The following is a 22,497-nucleotide window of genomic DNA, read 5'->3' as shown; positions in this document are numbered from 1 at the left end:
TATAGTTCATTTCAATAGGAATTTTATTCACATATGCAAGGACATGCCAGTGTGGCTATGATAAGGGGTGGGGGTTCTCCATGCATGCCGTGGTACACTGCACTTATAGTGCTGCCTATGAAGCAGTCTCACTTGGCAGGTAAAGATTTAAGCCCTCTCTTTGCTTCAAAGGACCCACAAAACAACCTCCACTCTGCCATTCTCTGCGCGATCTCAGACACGTCACTATAGACAATGTTTTTGTGACATCTGATGCAATAGACTTACACATCTGTAGTAACATCCACACAGCTAATCCTGTTGAACCAGCTGCAATGGGAAGCAGGGAATTTCCTCTACTGCAATTATCCCATTCAAATCAGTATTTGTGTAGCCCCCAATTTTGCTAATATAAAGGGTATTCTATCTTGTCTGACTGGTGGAAATATCATCCATCAGTATCTAATTTTCGGTAGGGACTCACCTGTGTACATTTGACTGTTTAAAGTCAAATGTGCAATGTCGTAAATGACCGCTGTAATATTGAATCAATGGCCATTTTCAACTATCGGCATCCATTTACACCAATCCATGGACTTTCGGACTGTCGGAATCTATGCCAACAGTTAGAAAAATGGACCTGACATTGAATAGGTCGAATGTCAAATGGAACGAATCTTGGTGACAATGGCCTATAATTCCGCCTGTCTGAAATATCATCTGGGAGTAAATACCCCCCATAACCTTACATGTACCACATCATTTTTTAAATGGGGAGTCAGTGAAACCAAAATAGCACAGAGATCAAATAAAGTATAATATTGAATATTGTTATTTGAGTCTAAGGATGCATACAGACAGTACGATATCATTAACGATTTCGCCCTTAGACTGTCTTTGCTCCTGTACGCATACTGAACAATAGCGTTAACAATATCGTTCAGTGGCCACAGCCCGGCTCATGCTATCGAGGAGATACTAAATATTTGACTGCATGTTCAGACAACCCGCTGGAGCGCACATCGTGCCATCGAAGTGCTCCTAACATCATCACATGGACACTGGAACAAGTGTATTATTGCAACCTCAAAGGGTGCATTGGAAAATGAGCATTGTTGCTCTACCAGAACTCCTAGTGATATGCACAGCTGTACATTTGGAATGCATATCTCTCAGAATTGAATTGCCCCTTCATAAATCTGGAAACTTCTGAATAATTAAAATCATAACTACCCTTTCTGGCATGTGGTGAATCTTCTCCTTTTTATTATAGTGTTAACAAGTATAACATGTCATATTCTATCTATGAATCTGCAATAACCACTATGGCTATACTGGCAGAGCCCAATTGAGTAGCACCCAGCATCCTGCCGGACTGGACTTTGCATTGTAGGAGGACATTTGTGTGATATGTCTTGTGTAGTGAAGACATAAGATATATTTATATAGGGAAACAGACTTGATAGATACACTATTCACTGTATTATACGTGAAGAGCCAGGTAGAATTTTTTTTTTAATTCTACCTTTGTGCAAATGCTCATCTGAAATGATCCAATAACATATGTACTTGGGATGCTGGTGTGCCGAGATATTAGGGTCTATTTACTAAGCCTTGGATAGCGATAATGTGTACAGAGATAAAGTACCAACAAGCCAGGTGCATCAGACCACCCATACGCCCAAAACAGGATTTTTGTTTTTACAATTCACTATATGCGAACGCCTGCTACCCACCTGCAAGTGACACAGAGCAACTGACAGCGAGTGGTGTGACTGGAGAATGAGAAGAGGCTGCAATCCCCTCTAACTGCTCTGAAACCGCTATTGGCTGCCCCACCCTGTAACAAGCGGAGCAGTGGAACGCCAAAGTTAGGAAGTTCTGAGCGCTGGGAGCAGGTTTGCTATTTTCTTTGTCACCAGTGGCAGAAGGGAGCTGCAACTGAGAAGGAACTGGCAGGGGAAAGTGTTGTCAGATGCTGTATTAGGGACATGGGCAATACTCACCTGGGGACCCCAGCCTCCACTGCGTACAGTATTGTGTATACTATACTGCCGACTATATCCTATGCTGTCCACGTACACATACACACAACTCAATCAACTTCACTTGCTCCTGGCACTCCATGTAACCTTCTCCCTGTCACCCTTTCCATGGAATAACCCTCTCCCTGTCACTTCCTCGCCCTCTTTATGGCCTCTCCAGCTCAGCCACTGCTATTACCCTCTCCATAGTGTCACCTACTCTGCAGTCACCCTCTCCCTGGTTTCACCTCCATGTCACCCACTGCTCTCACACTCTCCTGGTCAGCCAATCAATGTCACCCACTGCTGTTTCTCTATGGTTTCACCCTCTTCCTTTCACCCAATGCTGGCACGATCACTCACTGGTGTCACCCACTGCTATCACTCTCTCCATGATGTCACACTCTATCCATGATGTCACCCACTGCTATCACTCTCTCCATTATGTCACCCACTGCTGTCAGTTTCTCTGTGGTGTCACCCACTTCCTATCACTGTTGTCACACTCTTCCTGGCATCACCCTCTCCCTGACACATACTGCTGTCACTTTCACCATGGTGTCACCCTCTCTCAAGGGTGTCACCATGGTGTCACCCTCTCTCAAGGGTGTCAACCTTTCTGTCATTCTCCATGGCATCACCTATTCCCTGTCACACATTCCTGTCACCTCCCTGGTGTTATCCTCTCCCTGACACCCACTGCCTCTCCCCTCCATCACTAACTCCCATCACCATATCTCTTCTGTCACCCTCTTTCCAAGGCATCACCCTCTCCCTGTCATATGAACACTGCATTCCCTTTGAGGCCATGCCCTTTATTACGAGGCCAAGCACTTGTTGCAAGACCATGACCACTTGTGCCGAAAGGTGTGTGCCTTTGGCACACAAATGTAATGTCCCGCCTGTATGGTGTATAAGGTAATCTTTTCCTGCAAGATAACTCCCCTTGCAGCAAGGCCACGCCTCCTTTAAAAAATATAAAATCAAATTTGGAACTGGGACCACCCATTACCAACTTTCTAGTTATGCTCATGCCAGTAACCTGTGCTAGATACATCTTGCAATGACAATGCCTGCTTCTTGTCCATTAGAATACGTAGTATACTCTATAGCATTACAATATATCACACAAATGTTAAATAAAGAGAAGCCTATAATGCACTAATGCCTGTGTGCATCTAATGCATAATAATTTCTTATAGCATTATACAAAAAAAAAAAAAAAATATATATATATATATATATATATATATATATATATATATATAAAATATATATATTTCTGTTAACATAGTACATTCCAGAAATATATAATAAAGCTGATCTCAGCTATGTACAGCAGCAATCTGGAAACAAAGGGGGTGATTCGGGTTGGTTTGCAAATGCAGACTCCTAATGGACAAAACCATGTGCACTGCAGGTGGGACAGATGTAACATGTGCAAAGACAGTTAGATTTGGGTGGGGTCTGTTCAAACGTAAATCTATACTGCAGTTTAAAAATAAAGCAGCCACTATTTACTCTGCACAGAAACAAAATAAGTCACAAAATGTTACATCAGCCTCACCTGCAGTGCACATGGTTGTGTCAATTAAAGATGGAGTTTGCTTTTGCAAACCAACCTGAATAACCCCTAGAGTAAAAGGGTTTTGTCAGTATCTTAGGGTAAGTGGCCACTAGCCCTGTCCACATTCATAGCTGTAGTGAACTAATCTTCCAGGTTCTAATCATGGACCGATGACATCTGCCATGAACCTAACAGAAGACATTAACAACAAGTACTGGTTGGAGAAGCTAGAAGGTGTGGGAGCCCAGAGATTATGTTCTGAAGAGCAGACCTACTGTATTAGGTCTTCCCATAGGGATAGTTATACAGGGGCCTTTACTGGTAGTTACCAGTATCAGTTGTACACAGGACCATCTATAGGTCACAAACATAAACTTTCCCAGAAGCCAAAGGGAAGAACTGGAGGGATTATTATTTTGGATAATTCATATCTGAAATGATTATCTGCACACAGTACAATGATATTTACCTTTATCAATATAGTAAAGAAATGCACTGAAGAACATAATGCCCTGACTGATTGCTATTGATGGACATAAGCATATAGTATGCGTGTGTCTCCCTTTGTATATATGGTCCCTATACAATTGCTTAATACTCTTTAAGTCATAATGAATGAATAGGATAGATGTTTTAAGAAGAAATTTAATGGTCAGCTGTAAGGATCAGCCTGAGAATAACGATAACAGTAGAAAGAAAAGATGATAGTAAACCATAGACATGTAATGTATATAATATAGGTATCTTACATAAAAGGCAAAGTATTGAGTTTAATAAGGACAAATAACTGCTACATTTTAGATATTGGTGACCGAAATCAGTCCCTGTGTCCCAGCACATTGTCTCATCTAATATATGTATTAATAATTTGTTTCTTATTGCTCAGTACTCACTGCGTTGTCGCTATTGGCATTGCTGAGAAGAAGAAAGCTACACAGTACTGATTTGTATAGCACAGACAGACCCCACACAACACATACTTTGGTCACGCAGGAGATGGGAGACTGGAGGCTGCCCTGGGTCTTGCTTTGAAGGGGTATTGAGAGGGTTATGTATGGCCCATCTATGTTCTGCAGTGTCACAGAGACCATGGCTGTAGTGCATTTTGCTATAGACTAGCAATGAACGCCAGCCGCTGGCCTGTACACTTACAGTAATAAATTCAATCCAAAAACATTCTGTGAAACCTGGGCATTATAATCTGCCTCTCCAACCATCACTGAGTAAATGCAACTTGCTGTATCAAAACAGTGTGTGTCCCAATAACATCATGCTTTGTAATGAAATGTTTGGCCCCTGTGCGGCCTGCACAGCCTGAGATGCTGCATCCATGCTCCGCTGAACCGCTAATGAGGCTGAGCACCTCTGATGCTCTGCAGAAGCCTTAATCACACATTTGCTCTTTAAATACAACAAGGCAGTATAGTTTGCATCTCTAGTTCTGGTAGGATTACAGCCCCTGGAAACAAGGGCCAGTAACTTGCAGAGCGAAAAGCTCAGTGCCCTGTACCTGTTACATCTATCCCCATATTTCTGAAAGAGTCCAGAGCTTTGATTAATAGGGCAGTGCTCGCTCTTCAATGACCCCCTGCAAAGTAAGTTCAGCTAGCACATTGTCCAGGTAGTTTGGATCTGGGTATCCGTGGCCTGTAAGGTTGGAACCAAATTCAGTCTTGTGATGAATCTCATTCCACACCACTGTGTTAGATTCCCCCGTCGTGCTGGAGGTACCAATTGCAAATATCAGGCGCCGATCCCATGCTGCCACTAGCAGCCGTAAAACCTGCAAATGATAGTAGTGAGAGGGTCAGCATTTATACTGCATTTAGCCAAGGTTACCTACTTCCTTGTGTAGAAAAAGAGTAAGGATGACACAAACAGAACTTATGTTGCCAGAATGAAGGTGCCCGAGTATCTGTCCTGTGGCACAAGCAGAGTCTAGTGCCAGCTACAAACAATGGAAATAATCTGTACATAATGTCTCACCTTTCTCCCTTTCTCATTATCTGGCAAGTAGCAGTGGCGAGGAAATCCTCGGGCTGTGAACTTCCGTCCTGGGTTGGGATGCTCAGGGCCCTGCAATAGACAGAATATGTATATAAGTGCCCCAAGCACAGTGACCCGGTGAATTTATTACAGAGGATTTGCCCCTTTTTGAGCTGCAAATTAGTTTATACCTGAATTCCACTGGGAATATCGTACACGATGCGGATAGTCTTATACTCAGGATATCCTGGCAGTGAGTGAGGAATGACATGAAACTCCATCTTCCCTGGAGGCTGAGTGCCTGTTTTCTCCCCATAAATTGCTTTACAGGTGGGGCACTGCATGCTGCCATCCTGGTATAAGAAATTATTGTAACCAATTAAAATAGAGGAAGAAAAAATGAAAACACCAAACTAAGTAAAGCATGCACTATAAAACGTGGCACAGGCACACCAGCCCCCCCCTTCCACCATTGCTGCTGTTCCAGACATCACCTTTGGCCAGAAAAATTACAATTTCCATTTATCAGTGGAGAATCAGACCGGGCACCTACCCACCAACCATTCTACTGCGGTACCAACCTCTGAAGGAATGCCACCTATCTAAGGTACCTATACATGGTTACAAGTGGAATTTCAACACTACAGAGAATCCAAATCAAGGATAAATACCACCTCAATTACGATTTGGAGGAAACTCTGCAAAGGGATCCCTGTCCCAGTGTCTGGAGGACAATTCCACTGTCCCCATCTCCCATCTTCTACCTGCCTAAGAATAAGGTGACATTATCCATTACTGGACTCAGCCTTTTCAATTTCCCGTTATTTCCATTTTAATCCCCCCGATGCAATTGCACCATTTTTTAGAGTGTTACATGTAGAAATAAATTGTTATTGTTACATTTTTACAAAACCTTGGTTCTGTCATCAATTTTGTGCAATCTCCCCCCACTTTTCCTTTGTTTTATCGGGACTGACAATCCCTGTTTTTGATTGCTGCAGGCCTAACCACTCATACAGACGCCCTAAACAGATACCCAGGTATCTGTGCTTTTTCTCCAGTGACTAGAGAGAACACCTGCTCTCACATTATGAAGAGACAATCCAGGACCTTTGCTGTACACAGAGATGCCATCTTATCTCCCCCCCCCCCCTCCCTTCACTTACCACCCGACTCCTGCTCCCTCATCCCCTCCTGCTGAACAGAGGACCTGAAGCACAGGCTTCTAAAATGCAGCATAGGCTGGTGAGCCAATCAGAGCTTGTGTACAGGCAGCCGCTCTGATTGGCTAATGGTACAGGAGCTCCGAACGGCTCAAAAGCCGGTGCCGCATTTTAATTGGCCACCGGCATCATACATTGAACAATCCTGTGCTTCGTTCAGTGCATTGAGGCAGGCAGCACAGTGGAGGCAGTCGGGGGGGGCTTTGTGGTGGGCAAAATGAGCTGCCCGGGGCCTGGGACAGCTCTACCCACAGCACCCCTCTATCGGCGGCCCTGGCTGTACACAGTACCCATCTGTAAGCATAAGCTGCATGCACACTGCTCTGTGTCTATAGCTGCTAATATAGGTCTTAAATTAACAATATGCTTCTATTTTCTATTCACGGGTACAGTTGTGAGTCGTACCCTGTTGCCGTTGTTATACATGGCCATCAGGCACAGGACATGGTACATGTGGTTGCACTTCCCTAACTTCCCAACCAGGTCAGGGCGGATGCCTTTGTGACTGAGGACTCCTTCATAACCAGATGCAGTGACCAGACGCTCCATGCAGATTGTGCAGTCCTAAAAACACAAAATGGTTACAGACAATGGGGTAGCGAGTTCTCCATCAGCCAAAAAATTCTATATATTAGGTGGCAGCACTTCCCAGTGTGAAGGTTATGGCAACTACTATACTAAGCAAGTCTTGTCTTATTACTTCTAAGGTTTCAAACACACGCAAATACTCCCTCAGAAAAATTAAACTATGCGTGTAAAGATGATTCAGTTAAAACACAGATTTTGCCTGGATCCCTCCCAGCAGCCCTCATGCTAATCGTATATGTACTAACAAGTATTAATGCAGTGTTGTATCGCCATTGGTAAGCACATCCTGCCATAAATATGGACATACTGGGCTGATGAAGAGTTGGCAGCAAGAAGGAACGAGAAGGAATTTGCCTTTGCGAGTGAACCAGAATAAGGGCTTACCTCATCTGGCGGTGACTTTACTTTCTGTATATATCTTCGCACCACTTCTTCTGGGTTTTTGCCTAGAGGTTTTAGAAGGATAAGTTTAATACCTTCATTTGCCATAGGAAAATATTATTCAGGTCACTGCAAACTGTAGCCAAGAAATGTATAATTAATGATATCTCTATGATGAGGTGAAAGTTTGTGACAGGAGAATCAGTTATACTGTCAGGCTCACACATTGCTGCTGAGGACATTGTTTCACTTAATTGCATACAAGCGCAAACAGCAACAGAATGTGTATGTAGACAGCACATCTGGTGTGAGTTTCTTTTTCTTCATTTTAGACCGAAGTCTAAAAAAGATCTAAGTGAATTCTATGAAACCATTGCTATATTTGTTGGTATCTATCATTTCTGTCTCCTCTCCTCTATACTGTACACATTTAGCTTTTCATGTGAGCAGTACGGACGGTGTAATGGTTAGCATTACTGCCTCACAGCACTGAGGTTCGATTCCAACTTTGCGGAGTTTGTATATTCTCCCCGTACTTGCGTAGGTTTACGCCGGGTGCTCCGGTTTACTACCACAATCCAAAAATATACTGTCCGTTTGTGCGTGTTCATGTGGTAGGGAATATAGATTGTAAGCTCCACTGGGGCAGGGACTGATGTGCATGTCCGAATATTCTCTGTAAAGCGCTGCAGAATATGTGTGCGCTATATAAATAACTGTCAATAAATAAATAAATGTGTTTCTGGATTTCCCCTTGCCCGTGCACCATTTTAGTAGCAATTCTCAATTGTTTTTTTTCTAACTGTTTTATTAATGCTGTTTTGTCTATATGATCTCAGCAACAGCACATAGAACTTGAGGTGACGTCTTGGAACCAGTGACCTCTAAACACTCAATATAACCTTCAGCTGCTACTAATACCTCTTCATACGCAACCAAGTTTTCCGAAGGATTATACCATTGTTTCACTACAATGCTTTACAATACCTAAAACTGTATACAAATAGAATTTGATCCATGACAGATCCTTGAGGTAATCATCTAAGCTTACACTATTGTTTACAGAAGTTTCTTGTCCTTCAGCCAAATCTTTTAATCTGTTTTAATTTCAGTTAAATGCTTTATAGTTTCAGAACTAATATATTGTAACACACATAAAAGGTATACAGGTGACGTCATTAGGTCTAGTGTCTAGGTCAACAGTCCAAATGTCGACCACTATTGAACCTCAGAACTTTGCCATGGACAAAAGGTCGACATACATTAGGTTAACTTGGTCGACATGAGTTTTTCATTATTTCTGTGTTTTTTTTTACTATTTGTTCATACTTTACCATCCACGTGTATATAGCATAAAGGCCCCCATACAGCCCATGTGAAATACGATGAGGCACTTGCACTAGCCATTTTTGACATGTGATAAATCGCATGCGATTTATGTAAAATACCGGAGAGCTGCAGGTGGGGGAGCCGGGCGAGGGGAGAGCAAGAGCCGGGAACAAGCTGAGGGAGGGTGAAAGCCAGGAGCAGTCGGGGGGAGTCGGGCAGGGGAGCTATGAGAGTCGGGCTGCAAGAAAAATACCCATAGAAATGAATGGGCAGCCACTGAACTGAGAGCTCATTCAGCCAATCAGCGGTTGACTATTCATTTGTATGTATGTATGTATATTTATCGGGTTGGACGGGACCAAATCTCACTAGTGTACGGAGGCCTTTAGAATATAATAGTGGGGCAAGCACAGCAAGTCACCATGCCCAAAGCATGGCCCATGCAGCGCGCCATGTGAGAGGGCACGATACACTGATAAAAGCTGGTGGTTCTTTCTCAGGGCAGGATGTACTAAGGGGAAAATGCGGTAAAACCCCCGTTTTACCGCATTTTCCTATGTACTATTACCCGGCCGCAGTGATTTCGCCGGCCAGGGAATCGCCACCCAAAGCCTATGGGCTTCTTTTCGCCGCCTCGCCGCAACCCCGCCGCCTCGCCGATCCCCCCTTTCCCACTCCCTTGGGCTTTCCTTCTTGCAGGTCCTCCTGGACCCCAGAAGGTAAGCCATTCCTCCCCTTAGCAACGCAGCCGGACGTCCTTCCGGCTGCAGTGGGGAGGGGGGAAGCAGTTCAGGCGGCAGGGAGGAGATGGGGCCCCCCCGCACACCACAGTACAGGTATTGCGGGGGGTCTCCGCTACCGCACCGCGATGCCAGCCGCATATGTTAGTACATATGCGCTGGCATCGTGGTGGGCGGGCAGCGAAGGGCGGCGATGTATATTAATACATCCCGCCCTCAGTCTGAAACAAGTAGGCATCTTCAAAGTTTATAGACACCATGAACTCCATGGTGTCTGTGTTTCATGAGGCTTCAAGGACATCATCATGAACCTCCCCACCATAACTGATTGTTTAGGGATTTCGGGATAGAGGTTTTAGGATAAATCAAAATGGTCCTTTCAAAAGGAAAACTGAGGAAAAGCCAAATGTCTGTTGTTCTTTGAGGACTGACATAACTATCTATGTGGAAATCAGGGACTGAATGGCTTCTATTAGGGAAATATGCTTAGTATCGAGGAATTTTTTTTACAAATTTATTGTCAGGGACTTTAGAAGATCTATGATGTATGCCCAATTAATGATTGTTTTCACTGAGAGACATCTGCAGTGACATGGAAGCAGTGATTCAGAAATCTGCACATGGAGTTACCAGATCTCTGCTCCTCCACAAGAAGAGAACTGTCCCCTGACAGCATAACTCTCCAAATGAACAAAAGGAGGAAGGATAAGAATGAAGGAAGGAGAGAATAGCTGTCATTCAAAAATTAAGTAGAGCTAATTCCCTACAGAGGAGAGGGTGCATGGGAACGTTTTTTTGCTGTCTGCTCCCAAAGATGGTTCCTATATGTCTTACAGTGGAACCACCTAGCACCCAGCAGTAATGGAAATCTCTGCCTTGCTATGACAAATCTGAGACTGCCTGATCAGGGATCCCACACCTGACCCACCATTGCACCCACTAATCCACTAGAGTAGTTCATGAAGAGTGGGACACCACTTACTTGAATGGCACACAAAATATGGGCTATAATATATGGATTAGAGAAATGTGCAGGGCTTCTAATGTTTGGGGAAAGGAGGCAGCTAGCGTAAGGTATGTGCCATGCTGGGGGGAAAGGTAGAGGAGGCTGGCATATGTGCCATGCTGGGGGGAAGGGGAGAGGAGACAGCTGGTGTATGTGCCATGCGGGAGGTGAAAGGGAGAGGAGGAGCCTGCCGTAGCAATTTAGGTTAGCGGCACTTATGTATAATAGGCATAATTGTGTGCGGTTTAATATGTATTCGGCATTAGGTGTGTGGCATAATGTGTAATGGGCATTATGGTGTACACAATCCTGGCGCAGTGTGTGGCTCTAGTTGGTGCAGTGTGTATAAGTGGCACTTTTGTGTTGTGTAATGTGAATTGGTACTATTATGTGGCCATGCCCTAGGTTTTTGGTGCGCACTGTCCCTGTTTCAATATGTATTTTCTAGTATATGTGTATCTTGCTTCATGTGAGTGGGACAATTGATACTTCCCCCGACCCACAATAGCCAACGTGAGGGGTGCCCAAATCTATGTTTGCTTATCTAGGTTTTCATGATCACTGAACTTGATGATAGATTAGCTGAAATTTTTCATGAATAGACAAAGGGCCCGATTCAGACACAATTACTGATCTGCAATTTGCAGATGAGTGCGAGTAGATAGCCGCTGCCCAGACATGCAAATGAATTGCAAAAAATATCGCAGTTCATTATTCACTTGCAAATCCATATGTAATTCATGAACTATCGATTGATTTTTTGCAGTCTGTGCAAATGTGAGTAAGTCTGACCCTACCGGTATTCTGTGACAGAGACAGGCTGATGGAGGCCTGCCCTGACATCACAGACCCTCCCTTAAAATGCTTGGGCACCTCTGCCCCTAACGCCGGCTTCCTGTTAGTCAACCTCTGGCCAAATTATATTTACAATTCATATGCAAGTGTTGTTGCCATTTCCCCTTGCGCATGTGCACTATGATCTGTACACATGTGCAACCATTCGATAATCGTTCTATCTGTGAATTCGCACATCAACTCTGAGTCCCCTCTCCATTTGCAACAACTTAATCTTGGATTACTTTGTTGTAAGTTGGTTCAGTAATACAGTGCTTTACATATTCCTCACTCAAGCAATCTACAATGCTACTCCTAGACGATTTACCAAATCCAAACCACCAGGCATATTGAAATCACGGATAATCAAGCACCCACCTTTCACTGATTACTTCTAATAATAATCTATTACAATGCTAGAGGTCTATTACTGTAAATTGTTCCTCTTTGAAAAATCTCTATCTCATCTGTTCCTAGTCACCAATATATGTGTAATCCTATATGCAGGACTCAGTGTAAGGGGCATATTTATTTAAGACATGGGTCTGATTCAGATGCATGTATGACTTTAGGCAGATCTTCTTAAGGAATTGATTCTGGCTATGTTCCACAGATAAAAGAATGAGTATTTAGTTGTGGCTACCTGATGTGTAAGTGTCACGCCACTTTCCAGGACAACACCAAGATCCTGCATATGTTCAGTGTTTTGTAGTTGTAAACCACCAAGTGTAAAGGCCCCCTATACACAATGCGATTTGGGCCCGATTCACCCGATTCTGGATGATCGGGCCGAGAAGTCGGGTGAAATTGCCCAAATCGCGTAGGGTATGACATCCGATTTGATCTGATGCGCGGTCCCATGCACATTGGATCAGATCCAGAGGTCAGATGGTCTGCACATAAGATAAATCTTATGTGCAGCCGGCAGGGAGCAGGTCCAGGGGAGCCTGGACAAGAGACCGGAGAGCAGGGTCTGGTCCGGTCCGGGGGAGCTGCAGGAGGGTTAGTGGGCTAGCAGCAAGAGAGGAAGCGGCAGGGGGGGGGGGGGGGGGAGCGGAGACCGCAGAGCAGAGTCCGGTTCATACGGTGAGCGGCGGGAGAATAGAAAAAAATTCATATTCAAAAGACTGGGCGGCTGCTGATTGGCTGAGAGCTCAGCCAATCAGCGGCCGCCCAGTCTTTTGAATAGGATGTTTTCTATTCTCCCGCTCGCCGCGGGGAACTGGGAGCAGAGTCTGGGGTAGCGGCAAGTGGGAGAATAGAAAACCTCCTATTCAAAAGACTGGGCGGCCGCTTATTAACTGAGAGATCAGCCAATCAGCGGCCAGTCTTTTGAATAGGATTTTTTTCCTATTCTCCCGCTGCTCACTGCTGACTCTGCTCTGTGGTCCCCGCCATGTACCCAGACCCTGCCCCCATCACGGACCCTGCCTGCAGCTCCTCCCAGACCCTGCTCTCCTGCAGCTCCCCTGGGTTTACATGTGATAAATTGATCCGATTTATCTCATGTAATAAATGGCACATCAAGTGCCAAATTATATCAGGAGCTGCTGGGGGAGCTCAGGGGAAGTCAGGGCCGACATTAGGCCGACTTGTCCTTAGGACAAGTTGACCTAATGTATGGGGGCCTTTAGTCCTGATGGTAGGCTATGCTGCAGTTGTGTTCTGTGACCTATCATAAGGGTCTATGTTTTATCAGGAAAATGCCACAGTTACCTGGCACTCATCCACTCTTGGAGCTCAGATAGGGAGACATTTAGGGTTGTTATTGGGTTCTCAGAACTTGGAGCAATAGGACATGCACAATTGTACATCATCTGCAGAACAGTGGTTGATCAGGCCATGGCATCTCAATATGGTAGCATGTATACTGCACAAAGCATGGGAGATAGCATAGGACCCTATGGGACACCACATGGCAGTGGAATTTGTTATGATGATTATACTCCAGGTGACATTCTCTGTGACCTGCCAATGAGAAATAATTGAAACCAGCTAAAGGCAGAGTCATCCAGTACACAGAAATGTCTGCCCAGCACTGGCTTCAATGCTCGGCTGCTTAGCCTGGGGACTATCGGTAATGTGTGGTGCTTCGCTGTATAGTGATGTACTTGCACAATAGCGATGCATGCCCAAAATGTTGCTACCGCCACAGGTTGTAGGTTTGCAGATCCTTGCAAAACTATAACCCAAGTTGAATTAGGCCCATGATGGCCAATGATATCCATTGCAATTGTCACATCCCCGTTATAGTAATGTACAATTACATGTAAGCTATTCTTCACAATCAGGCATTCATAGAATTCAGTATTTAAAGGGGTCGATCTCATTACTTCCAAAGGGTGCGAGGTGCCATTCGGGTGCCGTTTTCATGCGTTTAAACCAATATTACTACTACTACACTTATCTTTATAAGGGCAGAGGTTCTACTGTGTTTTTGGAGGGAAATCCCCATGTTTAACTTCTATTGCAATGTGCGATTTCCCCACAGAGAGCCTTTATTTAGTCTGTATCCATCTTTTTGAACAATGTCTTTTCTTACCAAACACTGTTTTCATGACAAATAAATCCAATTCTTTAATCTTGAGTTACATTGTCTGAAGGGAAGCATTCAGTCTCCTCCATCATGTAAAGGTGCGTACACACGGGGCGATTTTGTGTGATATAGCAGGAAATATGGTTGCTGAGCGACCATATTGCCTGCGATGGGAGTGTGCACCGGCAATATATCGCCGGGTGCGCGCTCACGTTTTTACCCCTGTAGTGATCACTGGTCGCAGGAACATGCTCCTGCGACCAGCTGATTTCCACTGCCGGGCTCCCCCCAGCAGTTTCTTTTTCATCAGCGACCATCTCTGGTCGCTGATGAATAGGAGACACGGAGCAATATATTGCTCAGCAATATATTGCTAGCAATATATTGCTGAGCAATATATCTCCCCGTGTGTACGGGGCTTAAGCAAACATAGTTTCTGAGGACACTACCTGCGCTGGCTCCTTTCCTACCAGACTCATTGCACTATTCCAGCATCACTGGTACACTAATAGTACAGTAACATCTGTTTTTTCCCGCCTCCTTGTATACACTGTCTGTCTACCTTATCAGTAACTCCAGCTGCAGGCATCTAACTTCTCTATTCCCTTATTGACCAACTATTTGATCAATACCCTTATAATAGAATAAACTATGAGAACATTTCTATATTCAGTTATCTTCCTGGTGACTCAGACTGTATACCATGCTTCCCCCCCACTGTAGACACAAGTTTGGAATAACATTTATGGGGAGAGCTATCAAACCTTTGAGAAAGGCAAATTGAAATATCCCATAGCAACCAATTAGCTTGTGTCATTTTACAGACTGTGCTAAATAAGCAATAATGAGATCCTGATTGGTCGCAATGGGAAACCTATTGATTTTGTCTCTCTCAAAGATTTATGATATCTGCCATACAATACAGAGCTTGCATTCTTCCAGATCCTAGAGTTGACCATACCACTCTTCTGCTTTGTCAGCAATGGGGCCAAATGGACCCAACATTTTTTGGTAAACTGATCATTTGTTAAAATATGTTTTTTGCTAAACTGAATTTCAGTAGGAGAATACCTGTAAAGCAGCCCATACACGTCCCCATGCGGGCGTGCGTTGTGGGCTTCAATAGCAGGGATCACATTGCATTGCATTGCCTGTGCATGAGTTATGCATGCAATGCGATGCAATGTGATGAAAACTAAGTACAAAAAGTATGTGCAGCACATACTTTTTGTACTGTGCGATGAGGTGCCGCGGGAGCGCGCACCTCAAAGCACAGAACGCACAGCCCGGCATCGCAGCGTGTATGGGCTGCTTTAGTGTTGGTATTATTACAATTTTGTATAGGGTATCTCACAGACAATATGTCGACAGTCAATACATCGACACTGAAATGTCGGTATGGACAAAAGGTCAACACAAGCAAAAGGTCGATATGGATAAGATCAACAGTCATTTTTCAGGGTTTTTGTTGCCTACCGGACACTTTCTTTTCCTGTACTTCCCTGGTAATGTATGATTACCATCACCTGTGGGGAGCTAGGTAATTCATAGAGAGGGTCAGGTAGGCAAGTATGGTACTTCACAAGACAGGAAACCTACAAAATGATGGTAGAGAGTAGTCTGATCTGGTTTAAGCTCATACCACAAACTTTTGGTAAGTAAAATTCATTAACCACTAGAAATAGTGGTTTCAGATGGGGGGTTCGTGACCCAGTGACAGGAAACAGGTGTCGCAGTGTGACATTTACCTGTATCACAGCTCCTGTCATTTAGAAGGAGTCGGCAGTGCTAGAAGAGTCTCTGGAGACAGCCCAAATGCCCCCAGAGTAAGGTGATTTGGGGTTTCCCCTGTGAAGCGATGCCCCCTTTAGTGATGTCGGCAGAGCTACCTCAAGGTCACGTCCCCTTTGTGCAAAGCCACAGCCCCTTTTCGGGCCTGCATGCCAAAAATGATGCAGAGGGTCTCTCGGCTGCACAAAGTGTCAACTTTCCTGGTGCCGCCACTGATGATAAACATAATTATGGGCTCAGAAGACTTGTTTTCCCTTCTGTACAGCTTTTATGACTTACTGTAGCTCTTCTAGAGGCCCATTTATTAGGGATTGCATAGCATATGCAATGCGATTTGGGTAAGATTTGCCCAGGATTACATTACGATATGCGATCCCATCGGTGGTATTAATCAATGTGCATACACAGGGACAAAAGGAGCCCGTCCTGCGATGTGTTCTGCTGACGGAGCTGCAAATGTGTGGTCTGCCAGACTGTGCTGCACAGCGGCCGCTTCTGGGGAGGGTTCTGCCCAACTGGCAACGCGCCGCGTATCCCATAGGCTAGAATGGACCACCAGAATTTCAAAAGGCAGTAGCAGGGGGGTATTTTTAAATTGGGCAACATTGCATCCCCATAGAAACTTATGGGGAAGGTGCCCATTGTGGTCCCTCCTTGTTACATACATGGGGGGTACTTAATATTTGCTTCTAACCCCCAAACACATATAGCCAAAAATATACAACAATAAATGGGCCCTTTAAGTTGGAGAAAAGAGAGGGCTAGAGAAATAATTTTAGAGAAGTGAAAGCAGTTATAGTAAATTGGAATTAATACTCCATGTCAATAGCTGTAAGCAGGTACATGTCTTGTTTATGGGCAAGATGTATCAGCAGTAAAATAGAAAGGAGACGTGCACCAGTGCAGAAGATGCCCATAGCGTCTAATGAGATTCTACCTACAGTATCATTATATAGTAGGTAGTTCATAAATGTTACCTCAATGCTGATGGTTACTATGGGCAACTGCTCCTTTGGTCAAATTAACCACTCTTTTTACTGCCTCATACACCAACCTCTACATTTTGCTTTACAATATATATATATATTCTAATCGACACTGTACTGTCGTTTTTTCATCATTATAGCCGAGTGCCGCACCCCACACTCCTTGTACAATTGCTTCACTAAGCTGTGAAGCTGTGAAGGCACCGGCGAAGATTACTCATCCAGCGTGGAGTGCCGGTCCTACAAACTACCTTCTATATATATATATATATATATATATATATATATATATAGAGGTATATGAAATGGGCACTCACCAAGGTCTTAAATTCAGCAAAAAGATTTATTCACGAAATGAAAATACATCCGACGTGACGTGACGTTTCGATCAAAGGATCGTCATCAGGAGAATGTCAACACAGGTAACAGATATCATTCCCAACCAACAGGCAACCTGGTATCCATCCATGGAGGAGATACCAGGTTGCCTGTTGGTTGGGAATGATATCTGTTACCTGTGTTGACATTCTCCTGATGACGATCCTTTGATCGAAACGTCACGTCACGTCGGATGTATTTTCATTTCGTGAATAAATCTTTTTGCTGAATTTAAGACCTTGGTGAGTGCCCATTTCATATACCTCTGTACCTTTATGATGTTCATTCATCTGTTGGAGCACCCCCTATGACAACGACTTACCCTGAGTGCGGACTCTCCTACATATATATATATATATATATATATATATATATATATATATATATATAGCAGGAGTAAGCGGCACTCGGAGACAGTAGTAAATGGTGAAAGCCAGGTAGGAATATTTATTCCATGTGCAGGAAACAAAACGTTTCGGAGCTCGCAGGCTCCGTCGTCAGTTGAGAGTAAGCACAAACATAATACAAAAAACAGTGTGATATATAGGAGACTTACCCGCCCCCTGTGCGTCCCGTCCCGGCGGGTAAGTCTCCTATATATCACACTGTTTTTTGTATTATGTTTGTGCTTACTCTCAACTGACGACGGAGCCTGCGAGCTCCGAAACGTTTTGTTTCCTGCACATGGAATAAATATTCCTACCTGGCTTTCACCATTTACTACTGTCTCCGAGTGCCGCTTACTCCTGCTATATACCTCTGGAGGACGCTCACCCTCTGGCTAGAGGGCACCGGAGCAAGTTATATTTGGCATCTACCCAGTCCTGAGTGCCGGCCTCCTCGTCCTGTATATATATATATATATATATATATATATATATATATATATATAGAATGAAGAAATGGGCACTCACCAAGGACTTAATCAGCAACATCAGTTTATTGTAGGTACATCCGACGTAACGTAACGTTTCGATCTAGTATAGACCGTCATCAGGAATAAGTACAGCAGGTAAGGTCAAGCTCATATTCAGCACAGGCAACCTGGTATCCGTCCTCCAGAGAGGATGGATACCAGGTTGCCTGTGCTGAATATGAGCTTGACCTTACCTGCTGTACTTATTCCTGATGACGGTCTATACTAGATCGAAACGTTACGTTACGTCGGATGTACCTACAATAAACTGATGTTGCTGATTAAGTCCTTGGTGAGTGCCCATTTCTTCATTCTATATACCTTATGATGTTCAATCATCTGTTGGAGCACCCCCCCTTGAAGATTTAAGCGATTGAGTGCGGACTCTGCCCTTACATATATATATATATATATATATATATATATATATATATATATATATAGAAGGCGCAGGTAGTGGCACTCCAGGGACTTGTCACAAGTCCCTGGAGTGCCACTACCTGCGCCTTCTGTCAATTCCCCTGAGTGTAGCACCCGGGCCATTACTGCATTGTATTAGGAGTGCCGGTACTCTCCGCCTATATATAGATAGATAGATAGATAGATAGATAGATACATCTTTGCCAACATTTCTCTATAAAACTTAATACACCCTCATTTTACTGTTTCACATACTTTTCTTCAGATGCTTTTTCTTGGTTTTTCGGCAGATGCCACTGATGCCGCTGACAGGTTTGATATCTTCTTTGCTGACAGGTGGGGGATGCAGTATAGGTTTAGGGGCTCTGGTTAGGCAAACAGGCAATCCAGCCGCGCACATCAAAATGCCAGTCATACCTGGGAAAATAAGAAAATGGGTCATTCTCCACTAGAAACATGTGGACTTCATGGAAGATATACAGGTATTACCTACAGTTTCTAGTGATGAAGAGGTTTCACCTGCACCACCTCCTGTATTCTCTAGGGATCTTATCTATTTCCACATTTATCTGCGTATCCAAAATGTTGTGATCCGTGCCCATTACTACGTTAGCTGTCAGCATGTCTGTAGCATCTTCATAGGATACCGGAGACATTGCAGCATCAGGACCATCTCATTTCATTGCATTGGTGAAAAGGAAACGGGACCTTGGAGCCAGTATGTTTAACACACAGCTTCCTATTTTATAAAACCGTATATTTTTACAAACATGTTGACATCATTTATCACACAGCAGACCACACGAATTTAAATGCAAATGGGTCAGACTGCACCATGAAATTGGGACACTTTCTATGGAAGAAATGTTAACACTACTCCTGAGATAAAACAGATGTCAAGCAATGGCAGACACTGGCATGCCCTACTACCTTGAGTGCATCATGTATCTGGAACTTTAGGAACATGTGAAGTGGCCTGAAGGGAATTGAAGGGGCATTTGAGGTGGACTAATAACAGGTATTGAGGATTGAGTGGCACTGAATAGGCATGTGAGGTGGCTTAATGGGCACTGAAGAGGCATTTGGGGTGTTGAAGACATCTGATGCATGTGTTGTCGTCTGTTGGTATGTGGATGCAATGAGGGGACATGTGAGCGAGTTTATTGGGCATTTAAGGGGCATTTGGTGCAGTGGAAAAAACAGGATTTTTAGAGGGGGTTTCCAAATGTAATCCAAAGTCTACCACTCTGCAGCACATTGGAGTATGTACGCAAGTCTGGGGGAGCGGTAACAGTTCTGAAAATTAGTATTTTTATACACTGGATACAGTATGGGATACAGCATTAATATTTAACAGTACAGATGGTAGCCAACTCCAGTCCTCCAGAGCTACCAACAGTTCACATTTTCCAGACAACCTAGCTGCTGCACATGTGCACTCATTAATCACTGACGCATTTTAAAAGATCCACAGGTGGAGCCAATTATTTCACTTGTGATTCTGTGAGGAGATCTGGAAAACATTAAATGTTGGTAGCTCTCGAGGACTGAGATGGCTACCCCTGGTCTATAGTATAGGCTGTTTCAAACATTTAAATAAGATAAGTGGTCAGGAAAAGATTAAACATCTCTTATATATTTGGCTACATCTGTCACTCAAAGTGTGCCTGAAGCTGTAACGCGGGGTGGAGCCTCTGACTCACATGACTGACTCACACGACAGAGAACCAGCATAGACACAGCTACTCACCAGACACACCAGGTAAGCGCCCCACACCTCCATACCTCCCAACATAACCCTCTCCAGGAGGGACAGAATGCTATGTTTGTGGACTTCCATCTTAATTTATGATTGTCATCACCTGTTTTAAACAGGGTAATTGATAAGAAAGGTGTTTAAGCACAGGTGATGGTAATCCATAAATTAAGAAGAAAGTCCAGAAACAGAGCAATGTGTCCCCCCCCCCTCCATTCACGGCAACCCCACGATTAAATGGCACATGCAAAACACTGACATGGCTATGGTCGACAATGAAAAAGGTTGACATGAGTTTTTGAAGATTTATTTTTCACTTTTTCAATGTTTTCATATTCATTCTCATGTGTCGACATGGACACCAATGAAGTGCCACACTTATGTCAACATTTACATGTGTTGACCTTTCTGTGTTGATTTTTTCTTGTGGCGATTCGCGGCACCCCCCCCCCCCGGCGACCCCCCTCCCGCGATTCACAGCACACCCCCCCCCCCCAATTCGCGGCGACTCCCGCGATTTGCGGCCCCACCCTGTGACACACCCCCTCCTGCGATTCGTGGCACCCCGCGACCCCCCCTCCCACGATTTGTGCCAACCCCCCAGGCCCCCCCTTCCTCGCGGTACCCCCTACCCCCCGCGACCCCCCCTACCGCAATTCCCCCCCCCTGTCATTGTGGCAACCCCCCGCCCCTGCGACCCACCCTCCCACGATTCACTGCAACCCCCGCGTCCCCCCCTCCCACGATTCGCGGCACCCACACCCCCCCCTCCCGCACCGCAATTCACGTCATCGACTTACGACCCCTTCTCCCGTGATTCGCAGACACACCTCACCTCCCCCCCCCACCCCCCGCTCGCGATTCACGGCAACCCCTGGATTAAATGGCACATGCAAAACACTGACACGGCTATGGTCGACAATGAAAAAGGTTGACATGAGTTTTTGAAGATTTATTTTTCTTTTTTGATTGTTTTCATATTCATTCTCATGTGTCGACATGGACACCAATGAAGTGCCACACTTATGTCAACATTTACATGTGTTGACCTTTCTGTGTTGATTTTTTCTTGTAGCAATTTTTTTACAGTGACAACTATGTGCACGTCAATCTACACATCATCAACCAATTCTTTGTATAATATATAACACCTGTTCTGTTTTACTGTAGGTGTTTTAAGTCAGATCTTTTACTGCTACTATTACTGTTTATGTAAATGCATTACTGCTACTATTACTGTTTATGTAAATGCATTCTGAATGACAGCAACATCCTACCATCCTTCTACAAGAATATATAACCAACTAGGTGATTTATCGCGCCCCGTGCCCCCCCCTCCCGCAATTCACGGACCCCCCGCGCACCCACCCACGATTCACGTCACCCCCCGCACACACCCCCCTCCCGCAATTCGCAACCCCCCCTCCCGCAATTCACGCCCCCTCCCACGCTTTACGGACCCCCGCCCTCTCCCGCGATCCGCGGACACCTGCGCCCCCTCCCACCCTTGATTCACGGCACCCCCCACGCCCCTCCCACAATTCACGGCACCCCTAAGCCCCTCTTTAGTCCCCCGTATACTCACACACCCCTATCATATACCAGTGCTATTTTTTAATAATTGAAAGCACTTGCCAAGAGGAGGGGGGGGGGGGGGGTTCTGTGCAACCAGAAACCCCCCTGCATTTGTCTATGTGGTGTGGTCCAATGCATGTCAGAAGGTGGGGGTGGGATTGAAAAAGCATGTGGTGGGTTGATTGGGTAAGATTTTAAATAGCGATCAAGAACACATAAAAGGAGAGGGGAGCAGGAAAGTTACATTGATTTTAGCCAGTACAGACCATAAAAAAACAGTAATGCATACCTCCCAACAGTCCCGATTTTAGAGGGACAGTCCCGATTGTCAGGGCCTGTCCCGCTGTCCCACCCGCGGGCGGCAGTGTCCCGCGGTGTGGGGGGGCTGTTGGGAGTCCCCCCTGTCAGCTGCTAAGCAGCGGGGAATAAACGCTGTGCGCATGCGCACAGTGTCTATTCCCGCAGCCAGGGGGCTGGGGGCA

At 44.7% G+C, this 22,497-nt stretch overlaps 1 protein-coding gene across 2 annotated transcripts in view; it reads right to left on the bottom strand.

Annotated features, from left to right (window-relative positions):
• Window positions 1–22,497, bottom strand: part of DTX1 (deltex E3 ubiquitin ligase 1) — an 83,910-nt gene continuing 61,413 nt past the window's right edge. For both annotated transcript variants that reach the window (XM_083145490.1, XM_083145494.1), the window contains exons 5-10: window positions 18,940–19,101; window positions 7,752–7,813; window positions 7,185–7,343; window positions 5,748–5,909; window positions 5,557–5,646; window positions 1–5,353 (exon numbers count right to left, since the gene is read on the bottom strand). In XM_083145490.1, the coding sequence (XP_083001616.1) occupies window positions 5,126–5,353; window positions 5,557–5,646; window positions 5,748–5,909; window positions 7,185–7,343; window positions 7,752–7,813; window positions 18,940–19,101 (863 nt within the window). In that variant the 3' untranslated portion in view covers window positions 1–5,125. The remainder of the gene's footprint in view (window positions 5,354–5,556; window positions 5,647–5,747; window positions 5,910–7,184; window positions 7,344–7,751; window positions 7,814–18,939; window positions 19,102–22,497) is intronic.

This window comes from Crinia signifera, chromosome 1 (genome assembly GCF_055691185.1).
Source record: "Crinia signifera chromosome 1, ASM5569118v1, whole genome shotgun sequence".
NCBI lineage: Eukaryota > Metazoa > Chordata > Amphibia > Anura > Myobatrachidae > Crinia > Crinia signifera.
Note: the sequence above shows the minus strand (reverse complement) of the source record. Positions and strands in the feature narration are given on the sequence as shown.